Source organism: Tachyglossus aculeatus, chromosome 14 (genome assembly GCF_015852505.1).
Source record: "Tachyglossus aculeatus isolate mTacAcu1 chromosome 14, mTacAcu1.pri, whole genome shotgun sequence".
NCBI lineage: Eukaryota > Metazoa > Chordata > Mammalia > Monotremata > Tachyglossidae > Tachyglossus > Tachyglossus aculeatus.
The window spans coordinates 46,479,594-46,499,200 of NC_052079.1; the positions used below are offsets into that span (position 1 = coordinate 46,479,594).

General features: G+C 45.1%; 1 protein-coding gene across 3 annotated transcripts in view; it reads right to left on the bottom strand.

Moving 5' to 3' along the window:
• Nucleotides 1–19,607, bottom strand: part of LARGE1 (LARGE xylosyl- and glucuronyltransferase 1) — a 365,768-nt gene that overhangs the window by 64,748 nt on the left and 281,413 nt on the right. For all 3 annotated transcript variants that reach the window (XM_038756579.1, XM_038756577.1, XM_038756578.1), the window contains exon 7: nt 16,691–16,795. In XM_038756579.1, the coding sequence (XP_038612507.1) occupies nt 16,691–16,795 (105 nt within the window). The remainder of the gene's footprint in view (nt 1–16,690; nt 16,796–19,607) is intronic.

Here is a 19,607-nt window from a genome sequence, read left to right on the forward strand (position 1 = left end):
CATTTTACAGATGAGGTAATTGAGGCCCAGAGAAGTGAAGTGACTTGCCCAAAGTCACACAGCTGACAGTTGGCGGAGCCGGAATTTGAACCCATGACCTCTGACTCCAAAGCCCCTGCTCTTTCCACTGAGCCACGTTGCTTCTCTGAAATGACCCACCACGCTGGATGGGACAACAGCTTTCTGCTGCATTACTCACACTTCACAGGAGAGATTCCAATGGGTGATTCCACTTTGGTTGGCCACGCACCACAGCTCCGGCCCTATCGGAAACCACACGAACTCAGGAGATCTATCGTACGAGCCACGGCTCGCCCCCAATCAGCTAGATTAAAGGCTTCTGAGAGGCAGTTCCTCCTTCCAGTACGGCAGATTAAGCAGGATCACCAGTCTTTCTGCCATGAATTTCTCCTTATGGCATGAAATTCCAGTGTTTCAGAAAAATAATTTACCTAAAGTGAGTGTAGGTCCTTATATGTAGAGGAACAGCACAGCGTTATTGCTCAAACCACCAGCCATGTGATTTAAAAACTGCACAAACCCTGCCCTTCTTGGTGTGACCGAACGTGTCAAGGGCTTGTGAATGTATATTATAATAGTGCATCAATCGATCAGTGGTATTTTTTGAGGTGAAGAGAACTGTACTACTATTACTACTACTAATAATAATGATGGCATTTATTAAGCGTTTACTATGTGCAAAACACTGTTCTAAGCGCTGGGGGAGATACAAGGTAATCAGGTTGTCCCACGTGGGGCTCAAAGTCTTAATCCCCATTTTACAGATGAGGTAACTGAGGCACAGAGACGTTAAGTGACTTGCCCATAGTCACACAGCTGACAATTGGCAGAGTCAGAATTCGAACCCATGACCTCTGACTCCAAAGCCTGTGCTCTTTTCCACTGAGCCACGCTGTGAGTGCAACAGAATCGTAGACACATTGCTTGCCTTGACGAGTTTGCAGTCTAGAGAAGGGAAGACGGACAATATAAATAAATTACACAGATGTACATAAATGCCGCGGGGCTGTGGGTGGTGAATAACAAGTGCTTAAAGGTTCAGATCCAGTTGCAGAGTACAGATTCAATTCTATTATGTATTATACATATGCATATTATCCTAAGCAATACACGCACAAATGTCAACTTATTATAGCTTTTGTTTTGGTTTTAAAATTATCCCTGGGGTGAGGAGCAGAGTCTCATGTAAATCGGTAATATTTTCCATTTATCTGCTTTTTCCGGTTTTCTGCCAACCTTCAGGTTGCGGTATCACAACTAAAGAGATGATTGGGCCCCTAGGGGTTAACCCAAGCAACACCTACAAGGTGAAAACTGAAGGAAAAATTTGGAGTGGATGCAAAATTATGTACATAAATTCTGATCGGAACTAGCCTAGGATGAATAGTTAGGCTTTGAATTGTAATGGCACTGACAGTCATTTACAAAGTCATTCTCCTCCTATCGGGTTGAAAGACTTAGTTTTGGCACCCAGGTAGAATTTCATCAGGAAAGTAACACCTCAGTGAAATATATAACTCTGTTTATTGACCTAGCACTTAGAGAGCTCCACGAATCAGCTAATGACAGCACAACCCGCCGAAAAATATAAAGTGCTTGCTTACAAGCTTAATACATAACGGTTACAGAAACTATATATTTCCTCATTAAGGTGCCTAATTAGCACTTAGTGAACTTGCCTAATTCCCTCTCAAATTAATAAGAATGATGTTCATGGATGCAAATTGGGAACAAGCTTGGTAAATGAACACTCGTGAAAATTACCCAAAAAATAGAATCATCTTAGAGTGTTCATTTCATGCTTGAAATGGCATATATTTAGTTTCAGATCTGTCCCCAAAGTCACACTTTTCATTGTTTACTCACTAAGTGGAGGTGGAGAGGGGAGGAGTGTTAGAGCGGGAGGCATATTGCAGACCTTGGTCCTCTTCTCCCACTCTCTTCTGCGTCACCCTTGTACTTGGATTTGCAACCTTAATACAACACTCCCTTAGCTCCACAACAATTTATGTACCTATCCAAAACTTATTTATTTATATTACTATCTGTCTCCCCCTCTAGAGTGTAAGCTCGCTGTGGACTGGCAATGTGGTTATCAATTCTGTTATACTGTACTTCCCAAGAGTTTAGTAGAAGTCTCTGCAGAGAGTAAGCCCACAATACAATTGATTGACTGATCCCTTGGCATCCACCATACCTGGCCTTGGAGTTTAGCTGTCTGATTCAAGGCTGCCCCCCTGCTAGTTGGGAAGTTGGGATTGTAACTTGGAAGGTAGAAAAACTTTGGTGATACCTTCTTGTTTTCCCAGAGCCACCTGACTGAAATACCACAACAGAAGTAATTAGGCTGATGCAAGACTGAAGAGCCAAGATTCCCCTTCAGCTGCTTGACTGCGAATCAATCAATCAAGTGCTCAGCATAGTGCTTTGCACACATTAAGCACTCAATAAATACGACTGAATGAATCAATGAATTTATTGAGCACCCTGCCCTGCCCATGAAGATCTTACAGTCTATGGGGCAGAATAAAAGACCACCACCACCAAAAACAACAAAATGGAGAGAAATCAAATTAAATAACTCTAGGATGATCATCTGGCCTAGCTGTGGAGCCTTTCAGCTATAAAAGTGAATACACAGTTACCTTTTTCAAGGCTCCCAAATGGAAACTGTGGGAAGGGCTTAGCATCTGGGAAGATAAACTGAAGAGGAAACAGGGCCAGAAACCTAGGCTGCTCTGATCCCAAGCCTGCCACTAAACCAAAAGCCACCATTATCACTCATCTGCCTCACCTCTGATGAATACTGATGAAAAGAAAAATTCTACAAGGATCCAGAGTTATAGCGATGTACTTAAATCTGCCCGGCTTGTCGTCACTGAGGACTCTGATGCAAGAGGGCCTAGCGCTGCCGAAATGTGGGAAAACAAAACCACAGGAACGCACTGGGTCTGAAAGCTAAATAGCAAAGTAAGGAATAATTCACTGACTCCTGCTCAGTGAAACATCAACACCTAATCATTCACACTAGCTTCTAACTCCCAAATACAGAGAAAGACAACAGGGAAGCGCCTAAGGTCAAAACCATGGCATCTCATTGATTTTGATCATCCTCTGGGAATGGGGACTCCAAGATACCCTGATTACTACAATCGTGTGAGGGGCTGAATGCCAAACTGTCTGATGTTTTCCAAATCATCGCATCAATCAAGGCAACCATTGCATAGAAAAGCAGCACGCATACCATCAGGAAGGGTCAATGATCCTGGAGAATGAGGACCTACAACAAAAAACATCACGGCAGCCCTATTTGAGCAAGGAATTCTAGCTCCAAGTACCAATTCATTCATTCATTCAATCGTATTCACTGAGCACTTACTGTGTGCAGAGCACTGTACTATGCCCTTGGGAAGTACAAATCGGCAACATATAGAGACGGTCCCTACCCACAACGGGCTCACAGTCTAGAAGGGGGAGACAGACAGCAAAACAAGTAGACAGGCATCAGTACCATCAAAATAAATAGAATTATAGATATATACACATTACTTAAAGAGTAAATAGAGTAATAAATATGTGCAAATATACAAAAGTGCTGTGGGGAGGGGAAGGGGGTAGGGCAGAGAGAGGGAGTGGGGGAGATCAATCAATCAATCAATCAATCGTATTTATTGAGCGCTTACTATGTGCAGAGCACTGTACTAAGCGCTTGGGAAGTACAAATTGGCATCACATAGAGACAGTCCCTACCCGATAGTGGGCTCACAGTCTAAAAGGGGGAGACAGAGAACAGAACCAAACATACCAACAAAATAAAATAAGTAGGATAGAAATGTACAAGTAAAATAAATAAATAAATAAATAAACAGAGTAATAAATATGTACAACCATATATACATATATACAGGTGCTGTGGGGAGGGGAAGGCGGTAAGGCGGGGGGATGGAGAGGGTGACGAGGGGGAGAGGAAAGAAGGGGCTCAATCTGGGAAGGCCTCCTGGAGGAGGTGAGCTCTCAGCAGGGCCTTGAAGGGAGGAAGAGAGCTAGCTTGGCGGATGGGCAGAGGGAGGGCATTCCAGGCCCGGGGGATGACGTGGGCCGGGGGTCGATGGCGGGACAGGCGAGAGCGAGGTACAGTGAGGAGATTAGTGGTGGAGGAGCGGAGGGTGCGGGCTGGGCAGTAGAAGGAGAGAAGGGAGGTGAGGTAGGAGGGGGCGAGGTGATGGAGAGCCTTGAAGCCCAGGGTGAGGAGTTTCTGCCTGATGCGCAGATTGATCGGTAGCCATTGGAGGTTTTTGAGGAGGGGAGTGATATGTCCAGAGTGTTTCTGGACAAAGATAATCTGGGCAGCAGCATGAAGTATGGATTGAAGTGGAGAGAGACACGAGGATGGGAGATCAGAGAGAAGGCTAGTGCAGTAGTCCAGACGGGATAGGATGAGAGCTTGAATTAGCAGGGTAGCGGTTTGGATGGAGAGGAAAGGGCGGATCTTGGCAATGTTGCGGAGCTGAGACCGGCAGGTTTTGGTGACGGCTTGGATGTGAGGGGTGAATGAGAGAGCGGAGTCGAGGATGACACCAAGGTTGCGGGCTTGTGAGACGGGAAGGATGGTAGTGCCGTCAACAGAGATGGGAAAGTCAGGGAGAGGACAAGGTTTGGGAGGGAAGACAAGGAGCTCAGTCTTCGACATGTTGAGCTTTAGGTGGCGGGCGGACATCCAGATGGAGATGTCCTGAAGGCAGGAGGAGATGCGAGCCTGGAGGGAGGGGGAGAGAGCAGGGGCAGAGATGTAGATCTGGGTGTCATCAGCGTAGAGGTGATAGTTGAAGCCGTGGGAGCGAATGAGGTCACCAAGGGAGTGAGTGTAGATTGAGAACAGAAGGGGACCAAGCACTGAACCTTGGGGAACTCCCACAAGGGAGATGGGGAGGGGAGGAGGAGCAGAGGAAAATGGGGGGCTCAGTGGGGGATTAGATCACTTCGTAGATTCCAAGCAGGACCTTCCATGTGTCAAGTTGGTCCAAGTCTTCCTCCCACTCCTGCCACTAAGATAAAAACAAACCCCAAAACAAAACACTCCAAATCCACTCAGATGGACTGCAAACCTTTCTCATTCAAACCCTTCCTGTTTGGGAAAGGGGAGTATGAGTAGTATTGGAGTAATGCTTTGTATCAAGGGTCTACTGAGTGCAGTGCACTCTACTGAGCGCTCTGGAGTGTCAATCAGAAACCCAAGTCATGTTCCCTGCCCACAAGGAGCTTGCAAATGAATGGGGGAGACAGAAAGAAATATTTTTGGATTGTAGGCGAGGAAGGGAAAACAAGAATCAGAAAGGGAGAGGAACGGGTACAGCAGGGTGAAATAGAATGAAATTGTGAGGGCACACAACAGATGTTTGGGGAATTGCCCTAGGGGGCCAAGGAATTCTCTCCCAAGCAGTTGGGCTCATATGTGGGGAACACATGGCTAAGCAGTGTAGCTTAGTAGGAAGAGAGTGGGCTTGGGAAAAAGAAGACTTGGGTTCTAATCCTGGTTCTGCCACTTGCCTGCTGTGTGACCTTGGTCAACTCATTTCTCTGAGCCTCAGTTTCCTAGTGAGGATTCAATACCTGTTCTACTTTCTTCTTAGACCACGAGTCCCATGTGAAATGAGGACTTTGTCTGACCTGATTATCAATCAAGCAATCAATGGTATTTGTTGAGCACTGTATGCCGAGGACTGTACTAAGCACCTTGGAGAGTACAATATAACAGAGTGGGTAGATGGGTTCCCTGTCCAAAATGAATTTATAGTCTAGAGGGATTATTTTGTATACACTCCTGGCTCACAACGAGTTTACAGTCTAAAGGGATTATATTTTATACACTTCAGTTCTTAGTACAGTGCTTGGCACACAGTAGGCCCTTAGCAAATGCCACAGTTATTAAGACTTGCCTTTCCAACACAGAAGCAGTGCCTTCCCACCACAGAAGCAGTGGATTCACTACCTCCACCATTTAACCTTCCAGGACTGGCGCCTCCGTCTCCCTTATGAACTAAATCCCAATCTAATTTGCTCCCTTTATTCACCACTTCTCTCAGCTCCACAGCACATATCCTCAGTTTATTTATTTATATCACTGTCTGCCTCCCTCTCTAGCCTATAAGCTCCTTGTCGGCAGGGAACGTGTCTACCAACTCTGTCATAAAATGCTTGCTCTCCCAAGAGTTTAGTACCAGTGCTCTGCACAGAGTAAACACTCAATAAATACGATTGGCTTGACTGAATCCTGAAAACCAGAACACCCTGAATGTCTTGAGACTCGGAAAACCAAAAGATCAGGGTGGGCCTGACCCAGCCGGGTTGTTTTGTCACCATTTTTTTCCTGACTCCTTCTGAAGCTGTTGATAAGAACGAAAAAAATAAGGCTTCTTTTTCTGGATTTTTTTTTCTCTCACTGCTTTACTATTTCCATCCTGCAACTTGGGGCCCTGTTGTTTATCAAACAACGCCCATAATCATGGATAGATACCTTGTAGTATTGTCGTTCATGAAGTTCATTTTTGTGTTTGACCCAAAGAAGGGGGAGTTTATTAAAACCATTTAAAATCCCCTGCAGATTCAATATCTGAATACCTTTTTGATTATATAAATGAAAAGGCTCCGTGTGCCATCATTTGCTTTTTTTCTTAAGGTTCTCTTTCCAGACATCTTTTACCAGGAAAATGAAATAAATTCATTCTTTCCCTGTATATTTCTTCTTTTTTGATGGTGGTGTATTTCTGATAGGTTAAGTGGAGTAAAGTTCAAAACAGTCCCTTAAATTTCTTGGGAGAATGAATCATGTCTTCACCTGTAAAATGGTAACAGTTCTACTCCTCACAGAGCTGTGTAAGGAGCGTTTAAGGAAGAAAAACCCAAAAGACACTTGAGGTATTAGCCCTATTGGAAGGATTTCAGTTGGCCATGGTTGATTTGTACACACAGATTTTTTTTATAGTATTTGTTAAGCGCTTACTATGTGCCAAGCACTGTTTTAAGAACTGGGGTAGATACAAAGTAATCACGTTGGACACAGTCCATGTTTCACATGGGTCTCACATTCTTAATCCCCATTTTGTTTGTTAATGGCATTTACTGAGCGCTTACTATGTGCAAAGCACTGTTCTAAGCTCTGGGGAGGTTACAAGGTGATGAGGTTGCCCCACGGGGTGCTCACAGTCTTAATCCCCATTTTACAGATGAGGTAACTGAGGCGCAGAGAAGTTAAGTTACTTGCCCAAAGTCACACAGCTGGCAATTAGCAGAGCCGGGATTTGAACCCATGACCTCTGACCCCAAAGCCCTGGCTCTTTCCACTGAGCCACGCTGCTTCTCTAATCTCATCTGTTTCTTTGCAGATGAGGTACCTGAGGCACAGAGAAGTAAGCGACTTGCCCAGGGTCATACAGCAGACAGGTGGTGGAGTGCAGATTAGAACCCAGGTCCTCTGACTCTCAGGCCTGTAATTCTTATGCTTGTAACACATCTACAGGTGATGTGGAAAGATTTGGACAAAGACATGGAGAGGTTAAGTGATCTTTTTTCTCAGGTCAACAAGCAAGACACCTGTGGGGCTGCAAACAGAGATGATGATGATGATGATGATGATGGTATTTGTTAAGCGCTTACTATGTGCAAAGCACTGTTCTAAGCGCTGGGGGGGATACAAGGTGATCAAGGTGTCCCACGTGGGGCTCACAGTCTTCATCCCCATTTTACAGATAGGGGAACTGAGGCTCTGAGAATTTAAGTGACTTGCCCAAGGTCACACGCAGACATGTGGCGGAGTTGGGATTCGAACCCATGACCTCTGACTCCAAAGCCCGTGCTCTTGCCACTGAGCCACGCTGCTTCTCAAGCCTGGGGCTCCTTTTCCAAAGACCTTTCTTTGTTATGACTTCAGTGATTCATCAGCTGAGGACAAAAGGCCAATAGTTTTCTTAAGAGGACTAGTTCCAGCAGAAACATGCTTATTCGCCCTAAATCTGCTTCAGGCCCCTGGCAAAACCCCCCTCAATAACCTTGACATTTTTCTGCCTGCATGATTGACTGATTCCTTGTCAGGCTTTTCCAGAGGCTCGATTCCTTATCCATTCTCTGCCACGTTTTCTTTTTTAAAGGTACTTTAGCACTTATTGTGTGACAAGCACACTGGCACACAGTAAGTGCTTAACAAACACAATTATTATCATCATCACAGACGTGCCTTCACAACTAATCCAGTCTAAGAAGGTGGGGGAACTATTGAAAATGAAGTTTCTAGTTTTATCTAGATGATCAATGCAATATTCATTATGGCCATGTCTCCTTCTAGAAGAATAAAGTTGCCTCCTGGGTGATTTGGGTGATTCCGGATATAGATTTAGGAATAATATCTTAAAGTTACCCAAGGAACCAGAAGATCCTCCCCTGGAAGGCATGAAAGAGTCAGCCAGAGGGCTCAATAAAATATAATCCTGCATTTTAGCAAATAACATTATACTGCATATCCAAGATGTCTAAGTGTGCTTTGGAACTTCGCATGTCTAGGATGTGTCTAACATTTGAGCTTTTCAGTAGACTTCCCTCATCCTAAAATAAACAGAAGCAGAAAACTACTGACCGATGAGTTGGTATGGAGGTTTTAAGCCTAAATGATAAAAAAAAAAAACAGCAACTTTAAATCGCTCCTCCCAAAGAGTCATCAGCTAAAGGCTTCACTGCACAAGATGATGTCTTTTTTGGCCAACGAGAAGAAGTAAAGCAATTCAGATAACTGAGAAATTTTGACCAGCTGAACATTTACTGAACTTTCTCAGAGTAAAGGAGAAATGCAATGCTGCTCTCAGGGCTCTGGCCTAATAGCTTGGCTTTTGGCTCTGCTTCTGGAAATTGCGGAGATGAGAGCTAGCAATCTGAAAAGAACACGGGCCGGCGGGTAGACCAAGCTGTTTATGAAGACTTATTTACCAAGCAGCCAGATTTCAGACCTGGACTAATAAACCGATTTGCTCAAGTGAATTGGTACTGAAAACCCCAGTATGGTTTTCAAGTGGCTCACTTTACCAGGTGGTTATTACTGTTAATGATGATAATAATAATAATAATGATGATATTTGTAAAGCACTTACTATGTATCAAGCACTGTAATAAGTGCAGGGGGAGATACAAGATAATCAGTCCCACACTGACTCCCACTTTGCAGATGAAGGAACTGAGGCAGAGAGAAGTTCAGTGACTTGCCCAAGGTCACACAGCAGACAAGTGGAGCAGCTGGGATTAGAACCCACATCCTCTGACTCCTAGGCCTGTGCTCTTTCCACTAGGCCTCGCTGCTTCTCGATTTGTCATTGCTCTTCCACTTGGACAGTGAGCCCCATGTGGGAGAGGGACTGTGCCTTACCTGATTATCTCCTATCCACCTCACCACATGGTACAGTGCTTAGCACAAAGTAGGCACTTAAATAACACCACAATTATTATTTTTATCATAAAACCTTCTAGGTATACCTGTCTCTAGACACTCCTGCCTCTGTCCCCTTGCTCACGCTGTTCCCCTGGCTTGGAACTCCATCCCTCTCCACATCAGGCAGCCCACAGCTTCCCCCACACTCAACTTTCTCCAAAATCCCACTTCCCCTTTCATGCTTTTCACCTCTCTGACCTATAGCATCCCCTCAGTGAGCTCTAGCACATATGACTTTATTCACATCTGCCTTGAATGTCCGTTCAAATTATTTTAACCATTCTGGTTGTAAATGGGCAGCAAAGAATAGTAGTAATTGTGGTATTTGTTATGTGTTTACTGTGTGCCAAGCACTGTACTAAATGATGGGATAAATACAAGATAATCAGGTCAGGCACAGTCCCTGTCCCACGTGGGGCTTACAGTCTCAGTCCCCATTTTACAGATGAGGTAACTGAGGCACAGTGAAGTGAAGCGACTTGTACAAGGACACACAGCAGACAAGTGGCAGAGTTGGGATATACACTGGTATATCAGTACAGTGCCTGACACAGAGTAAGCACTTAAATGTCATAAAAATGTCTTCTAGACTGTGAGCCCGCTGTTGGGTAGGGACTGTCTCTATATGTTGCCAACTTGTACTTCCCAAGCGCTTAGTACAGTGTTCAGCACACAGTAAGCACTCAATAAATATGACAATGAATGAATGAATAAAAAAGGAGCAGATCTGAGATTAGAACCCAAGTCCTTTGACTCCCAGGATCATGCTCTTTCCACTGTGCCATGCTGGTTCTCAGATCCCAGAGATCGTAATTTTCTCCAGATTTGTTGGGACTGGCCAACATCATTTTTTTTTCAAATGCTATTTGTTAAGCGCTTACTATGTGCCAGGTACTGAACTAAGCGCTCAGGTAGATACAAGATAATCAGGTTGAACACAGTCCATGTCCCACGTGGGACTCACAGTCTTTAATCCTCATTTTACAGATGAGGTAACTGAGGCACAGTTACACGACTTGTCCACAGTCACACAGAGGACCTGTAGTGGAGCTGGGATTCGAACCCAGGCCCTCTAACTACCAAGCCCATCCCATTTATGCACGTTCCTTCTCCTAGATGAAGCTGCTTCTCTAACCTTTTCATCCTGGGATGGCTGAAGTTGGAACTGCCTCTCCCCACCCTCATCCTTACATTTCCAGAAGTCGTGACTGCAGACTTCACCTACTCTCCAGCAACTTCCGAGTCCGTCCTTTCCCGAAGCTGCTGCCTGCAGATTCAAGGGCTCTGAGGACTCTCTCAAAATGAAAAAAATCTCATTACCGTTATCTCAAGGGAGACTGAAGAACATTCAGCCAAAAGTGTGTGCTTCTTTTTAAACAGTCTTTCTGGATGTAATGAGACGTTTTCTGTAGACGGGCAGGTTCCTGAGGCCTAAATAAATCACCCACTCTGACTGCTCTTTCATGGATGGGTGACATAGTTAAGAACCAATTCCGGATGGGTGATTTGAGCTTGGGATTGTGTGAGGGGCGGGGAGATGAGCAAAATCTAGCCGTTTCTGTAAATCTTTGTAGGATGCAGCTGGGAAATCAGAACACCATTTAAATAGAGACCCTTCCCGTAAGGACTAGATTGGAGTAGGCCCTCCTTCACTGTCATACTGGGATTCTTCAGCAGTTTCAGTGCCACTGAAGAGAAACGAGGAGCACATAACATGCCACCACCCATGCTTTCGCAAAATGTCTCCGTCAAGAGAACCCAGTCTGATTAGACCAGGTAAGGAAGGAGTCCTGGTACTGACATCGAAACACCTTGTAGAACTGAGTGACTGGCTTGGCCTCAAAAAGAAAGAATGTCACTAAAAAAGAAGGTCCTCACCTTGGGAAAGAGATTTCTGGGGTGTTTCTTCCCTATAGCCAGGAGTGGGATTTGTGTTTCCTTGTTATTAAACTGTGAAGAGAGATTATCTCGCACAGCAACCTTGCTTACAAGTACAGAACATTTACCAGTCTACCTCCTCGCTGGATGTTTGGAAGTAATTAGAGAAATAAAATCAGCATTCTTCATCACTTGCTTGGGCACCAATCATTATTCACCCCAGGCAAGTACGCTATCTGGAGAGGAAACGGGGGAAGGCAAAACCCGATTTTAAGATTACAGTCTCCAATTTAATTGGCAACTAGAATACGGAGAGGTAATTGCCTTACGTCTCACAACAAATGGGAACCTGGACAAGTTTTTAAATATAGGTGGCTCGTAGAGGTACATGATGGGAGGAGTAGAAGGGGACACTACAAAGGTGGATTGGTTCACAAAAGGGCTCCACAGTCAGGAGCTATAAGAAGGTCCCGTCTGGTTTCCGCACCGTGGAAGAGCGCAAATTTGTTGGGAGGGTAGGGAAGGAGACACAATGGGAACATATTCTCATGGGTTCCTGTGGTAAATCAACGTTACCCGCTATTCTGCCCACCCACAAGTGAGAGAATCAATGCCCTTTGGTTAATGACAGTAACGAAATAAATCCCATCCTATATGGAGAAAGAATCAGGTCAAAATGCCTCAGGCAGGGCTTCATTTTCTTTCCCAGTGAGAGAAGGGAAGGGAAAAGTAAGTTAAAAGGATTAAACTAATAAAACAGAGCAGGGCACAGGTGTGCTCTTATTGGACCACTCAGACGTGTCACCTTTGAATAGGAAGGAGACTGATGTGCGTGAGATCTTTCCTGCTTGTTTTCCTCTGAGAATGCAAGCCTGTCAACTTCTAGGCTGGATCCTAACTGGGAGACAGTGAAGTGGTGGGGTAAGATTCCTCACTAACACTCGGCTTAGAGACTAGAGCTAGGAGACTCAAACTGTAATTTGGTGGGGCAAACTTCCTTCCCTTTACAGTCTTTTTCTAGTTTAAGGGTTTTCTCTCTCTCTCTCTCTCTCTCTCTCTCTCTCTCGGGAATTGTGAAGCAATGTCGAACATTGTTCTAATTGCTGGCGTAGAAACAAGTTAATAGATTAGAAGGATTAGAATGGGCCTCACAGTCCATGTAGGAGGGAGAACAGGAGATGTGAGACACAAAGAAGTTAAGTGATTTACCCAAGGTCATACAACAAGCAACTGGCGGAGAAGGGAATTAGAACCTAGGTTCTCTGAGTCACAGGCCCATTTCCACTAGGCCGTGCGACTTCTCCATATGCCTTTCTTCAGGTTGTCGATTCTACCAAGCCTCAGTTGCGCTGATCACCTCCACCATTAATGGGGAAGGGGGTGGGGAGGGAAAAGTTGGGGTGGTCCTGTGTATCCTGCTGCCACAGAATGAAAGGCCCAAGAAAGCAGGGACCAGGCTGGATGTGCAATCTACAGAGCACATTGTGTGCATTACCTAGCAACAGTGATGATACATCAGGGGTGGGCAATACAATTCAATGCAGCCTGGAGAAGGGTTAAGCAAACAACTGAGGGGTGGCGGGGTAAATCAATACAGAAAAAATGAAGGTTGATGGACAAGTGGTAATACTTGAAAAAGCCTGAAATTCTCTGTGCCTCAGTTTCCTCAACTGCAAAAAATTGGGGATTCAATACCTTTTCTCCCTCTGACTTGACTCTGAGCCCCACGTGGGAAAGGGACTGTATCCCACCTGATTCATTTGCATCTACCCCAGTGCTTACAATAGTGCTTGACACATAGTAAGCACTTATAAAATATCATTAAAAAACTCCTATTAAATTGTATTCTATTTATCTGTTTTGCCACGGTGTCCAATGTTTGCCAACATTTGTTTTCCTCCTGTACCTTTCAACATGAGATTTTGCGATACGGTCAGTGATTCAACAAGTATTTCACTGAGTGCCCTTCAGGTAACAAAGGCCTTTGTTAAAATCTATAATCTTTCCCAGACTTCATGGACCCAGAGTTCTCCCTGACCTCAGAGATGTGTCAAACTTCAGTGGCTGTGACTCACTCTAATGGTCACCTCTTAGAATTTTATTTCAATGTCTGTCTGCCTCTCTAGACCAAAAGCTCCTTGTGGGCAAGGGTCATGCCAATCAACTCTATTGTATTGTTCTCTACCAATAATACCACTGATGAATTGATTGATTGATTGCTCTCAATTTCCTTCATAAAATTTTCTTCCCCTTCAGAGACTATGGTCTCCATGTGTCTGTCTCTATCCTCACTCAGAAACATCAAGGCAGTAAATCCATTTAATTTTTAATTTTTTAAAGCATGTCTGCTTCTCCTGTCAATACCATGCCCTTCATATCCAAGAGGGAAAATGGGGGCTCTTTCTGTAACCTTGAAAAAAGTCACTGTTTCCAGCAATCTCCTGTGTCATCCTCCTCTCACTCCACTTTTTGCTTTCCCCTTCTACCTCTTCTTCCCTGTGTGCTTGTCTCAATCCACTCACCACCCTCTAATCTGGAGCTCATCTTTAATGCATCTCTGTCAAGCTACTACAAAATGCCTGCCTCGATAGCCTCGTGCCCCCTTTTTGCCAAGGCTTCTGTTGCAGGTGCGGGTCTGATGGCGTTTACCCCCACGAGGAATTAACTGGTCTCTGGCCCACGGGTGACACTGTGAATGTGGAACTTAATTCAGCAAGAAAAATCAGGAGAGGGTGCCTTGGCCATGCTGGGATTTGTACATCTGCCGTCTGCTTGGTTCAGTGACTCGTGTAAAAGATAGAATGAAGTTGTAAATGGCTTTGGAGCTCATCAGGGAATGAGCTGATCCCCTTTAATCTCCTGGGTTCTCCTAGCTTCGAGGAGGTAGAAAGGAAAACAAAAACAAGCATGAGGAGGAAGACAAGTGAAACTCTCTCTTCCCAAAGACTGTGAGCCTGGGAGACCAACCTGTTGCAGAATTAAAATTGGTCTTAATGATGACGGTTTTGTTAAACGTTTACTAGGTGTCAAGCACTGTTCTAAGCGCTAGGGTAGATACAAGTTAATCACCTCATTATAGCTCCTTTCCTATATGGGGCTTGCAGTTTAACTAAGAGGGAGGACAGGTATTGAATCCTTGTTTCACAGATGAGGAAACTGAGACACAGATTGAAGTGACTTGCTCAAGGTCACAATAATAACTGTGGCATTTATTAGGCACTTACTATGGGACAGGCACTGTACTAAATGCAGGGGTGGATATGAGCAAATCAGGTTGGACACAGTCCCTGCCCTTCATGGGGCTCACAGTCTTAATCCCCATTTTACAGATGAGGTAACTAAGGTACAGAGAAATAAGGGACTTTCCCAAGGACACAATGGACAAGGGGCAGAGCAGGGATTACAATTCAGGTCCTTCTGACTCGCAGGCCTGTGCTCTATCCATAGGCCACGCTGCTCTCTAGCAGACAATTCTCTGTTCTCAATTCTCTGTCATAGCAGGCAATTGGCAGGTGTAGGATTAGAACCCAGGTCCTCTGACTTCCAGACTCATGCTCTTTTTCCTCTTGGAAGGTTTCTCAAGGAGGAAGGGTGGTGGGAAAACTGGGGGCTGTTGCATTAAAATGACAGTGGAGGCAATATTAAGTACATTTTTGTTTCCCAGCTAAGGAGATCCTTCTGATTGTCTGTTCATCGTAACTCCCTGGGTCGTTACAAAATAAGCCAATATAGTTCCTGACCAGTTATCCTGCTACTGCCTATTTTCTGGGCAGGAACTGAAGAAGGAGAAGTAAGAGGAGAGTGAGGGGTGAGGGAAGAGAGAGGGGAAAAGAGGAGGAGAAGAGGAGGAGAAGGAAGAATAGAAGGAGCAAAGGCCCAAGTCATCCACAGGAATTATTCTGAGAAGCTTTGAAGAGCCAAACCATGTGTTCCATATGCGACACTGAAAAGGATGACATCTACTGAAGCATCACTTCATGATTTCCTTTCCCATCAATGAACCCTTTTCATACAATCCAAGAGTTTCTATTCAGTATGAATCATATAGTAATGACTACTTGGTACCAGTGGGCCATCTGAAAAAAAGTGTCACTGCAAGTGAAATTTTTGCCACGTTCTGCTCTTCTATTACAAATGCTGATGGTTTGTAATTCACTGCCTTGGCATATGAAGTGGGAGACGGCAGACCAGGTGAAGGTGTTTTTCCTTTACCCACTTACTGTAATTTTGTTTGTATGTTTGTTTGCTTGTTTGTTTTTCTACATGCGGCATTTCAGGTAGTGGTGGGAGAAGGTCTCTTTGTAGCAATGATAAACACCTAGTTTGGCTACAGATTTTCTCCCACCTGGTGAACAGGAATTGATGACCACTGGGTTTTGCTTTACTAGAACAAATGTGACCCCAATCTCGACCTGGAGGTCTTGCAGTACATCTTTAGCCTATAATTTCTGCTCTGAAAAGAGAAAGGGACATTTGTTCCAAGGTTCATTCTAGTTTTTTCTTCCTCCTGGTTGCTAAAATTAGCTTCTGGAGAAAGACAACTAGCCTTTTCTGGGCCAAGGTGAGAGAGTTGGGGGAGAGTTGGGGAAGCAGCGTGGCTCAGTGGAAAGAGCACAGGCTTTGGAGTCAGAAGTCATGGGTTAGAATCCCAGCTCTGCCAATTGTCAGCTGTGTGACTTTGGGCAAGTCACTAAACTTCCCTGTGCCTCAGTTAACTTATCTGTAAAATGGGGATGAAGACTGTGAGCGCCCCGTGGGACAATCTGATCACCTTGTAATCTCCCCAGTGCTTAGAACAGTGCTTTGCACATAGTAAGCGCTTAATAAATGCCATAAAAAAAACCCCTCTATCTCTGACAATAATGCCTACGAAGAGGGAGGAGTACCCAGGAGAGACACCATGGCCAAGCCATTATTTTTTTTGGAAATTTTGTTGCCGAGTACCTTGGTGGTCTGAAAGGAGGACGAAGGGGGCCAAGCCCAGAAAACAAGCCCAAGTCACCCACCCTTAGCAGTTCGCTGCTAACTCCCGTCTAGGCTGCAACACTGCCCACCAACTCCCAAGCACTCAGTACAGTGCTCTGCACACAGTAAGCGCTTAATAATTACCACTGACTGATTGATCTGTCTCCATAAGCACTGGGCGCTATACTGAGTAAGCTTGGGAAGGCCGCTGCATGGTTGAATTCTAGCTTCCAGGCTCTCGAAATGATCGTCAGCTTCGGGTTTTCGAATGGCAACTCTCCTGACATAAGAAGGCGGACGAGGGAGTTTTTGGGGTCTCTAGCACCTGATCCAAGATTAGAACCCCTCATCACCTACCTGTATTGTAGCCTCTCCCAAGGGCTGGCCAGGGCCGGTGGTTCTTCCAGAGATTCCCTAGGTACCAGTCGCTTTGATTCTCCACCAAACCCAGAACCTGCTGGCCTGTAAAGAAGCAGAGCATACAGACATCTCATCAGCAAAAGGGAAGTGAAGCAGGTCAGTGAGTGATGGAAATAGATCCTTAAGCATTCAACCCATCTTCCTCCTCCTCATCATCAACACACCTGATTGCTCCCAATCAAGACTTAATGCACTCGATGCTCTCCCCACCTTTAGCCCCAAAGCAATTATGTATATAACCATAATTTATTTTAATGTCTGTCTTCCCCCTCTAGACCGTAGGCTCCTTGTGGACAGGGCATGTATCTACCAACTCTGTTGTATTGCACTCTCTCAAACTCTTGGTACAGCGCTCTGTACACAGTAAGGGCCAAATAAATACCACTGACTGATTAATTGATTCTAGCCCCATCAGGGTTGCAAAATCTCCTGGAAGTATAACTTCCTGGACCAAATGTCCAGGCCTGACAGAGAACAAATTTGTTGCCTTCATTTGGAAAAACCAGGCTGGGTGATCTAGAATCTCTGTCGCATGCTGACAGCTCACTGAAATGATGTGTGCAAGTTTGGTGTAATTTATTTGATCAATTTATTGAGCCCTAGCTAAATCATCACCTCAGCACAAATACATAAATTAGAGGTATGGTTACAGTATTACCACTCATTTTCTTGTAGTAAATTATTCCACCCCAAACTTGTAGAACAGCTCAAGAAAGAAAAAAACCCCCCACTAATCTTGGGTTTCCTTGAACTTCTCAGGCTGATGGCCAATGACCCTGGCTTGGAAATGGCCGGAGATGGGAATTTATTGGGAAGGAAATGGGCCCAAAAATGAGCCAGAGAGAGCAATACCTAGTTCTAATGTGCTCCCCAGAGCCCCTTACTTCCATCTTCTCTCCGTCACTCTCTTGATTGGCTCTGTGTATCGTGGCAGATGCAACTCAAATGAGCTTCTGCTTCACCATCTGTCCCACTCCCCTCCTCGCCTTCGCCAGGACATCCCGGGAAGAATTAATAAGCCTCTTCCAAGCGCTTAGTACAGTGTTCCACCCTCAGTAAATGCTCAATAAATTCCATTGATCGATTCATGGAGCCAGGTCAATCCTGGGCCATTCCCAGGAGGTGGGAATTGATCTCTCAATGTAGGGTTCTGATCTATTTTGGGGGGAGTTAGAGACACCTCCTCCAAACCCAAACTTATACCCGAGATGTTACAAGGAACTTAGGCAGGATGATTTGAAGAATGTTTGGTACTTAGACCAGAGGCAGCGGTATGATAGGCAATCCACCTCACCAAAGGCAGGCACACATTTGGCACTAGCTGACTCCATGGGTGATATTTAAGATCCCTTCCCAAACTATATTAACACTTAGATGCCTTCACTGGATTATGGAATTACGCTTTCTTTTCCTCAAAGTACTGGAGCTAATGAAATATAAAATAAAGGGCCAGTGATGAGGGCCAGAATAAGATACCTGCATGCATGTATGAATCATCAGTCCTTAGGCTTAATGCTGACTTGCAGAGAGCTTCAGGCCCATATGAAATTTCACCGGCCAGGGCACTTTCCATCAACCTTCCTCACATTTCCCAGGAACACCACTCTACATAAAATCTCTGCCCCCACCTCCCCCGGAGCCTATGCCTCTTTACTGCTCTCTGCACCACCAGGCTAAGAAAATTCAAGCATCTTACTGTGCTTACTGTGAAACCACTAATAAGGCAACTTGACAAAAACGTAATAAGAATTTGTTCTAAGCCTCTTTCAATTCTGGATTCCTTTTAGACACTGCCCTTGCGTTGTACTATCAGGACTCCTCGGACTTGTCGGACCCCTCTAGATTGACCTGGCCGCCCTGGCTCCCCTCAAAGAGACTGAGTCCCAACAGTTAGCAGCATGGCATAGTGCATAGAGTACAGGCCTGGGAATCAGAAGGCCCAAGGTTCTAATCCTGGCTCTGCCACTTCTCTGCTGTGTAACCTTGGGCAAGTCCTCATCTGTAAAATGGGGATTAGGACTATGAGCCCGATGTGGGATAGGGACTGTGTCCAACCTGATTACCTTGTATCTACCCCAGCGCTTAGAAGTACCTGATACATAGTAAGCACTTAATACCATAATAATAATAGTGGCAATTATTATTATTATTGATAAACAGAAAATACACCACACCAATTCCACGGAGGGGCGGGGCTTCCAAGGGTAAGCTATCAAGATGTTCCCACTTCTAAGGTATCTCTTGAACCCCAGGCATCTGAGGCAACTGACCAATTCCCCAAGCACTCTATATGCCACCGAACCATGAGACTCACCCCATCATGTGGCAGAACCCCAAACCTGTCCCCCAAGGCAGGGGAGACCTCAAAGAGGCACGCAGCCACTCAGCATTCGGTGCTGCCTTCCTCACCTTCTTAAGAGTTACTGTGATAAAACAGTGTGAGGAACAGAAAAGGCTTTGTCATTTTTTTTCCCCCTGCGCTGGCTCTGCAGTTATGATGAAGTGCCCTTCCTTCGCTCTTCTTTACTCTCGGCACAAGTTAGCTTATGAAAATGAAGCTGTCGCCTTGGCTTATTCATACATCACCGCTAACGGCCAGACAAGAATAAACCAGCTTGGGACGCTGGCTCGGCCGTAGTGGGAGAGTCTCCAGACAGACAGGGAGGATGAGTAGGAGGGGAAGAGGGGAAGACAGGAGGAAAGTGGAGAAGGGGGGGGAGAGGATGGTAGGGTTCTAGCTGGCAGCATTCTGCTCAGAGTAGGACTTGAGTCATTGACAGGGTGAAAAGCGTCTGAATTTTGTTATGGCTTGGATGTGGCTGGCAAAACCAGGCTCTGAGTTCAGAGGGGGCAG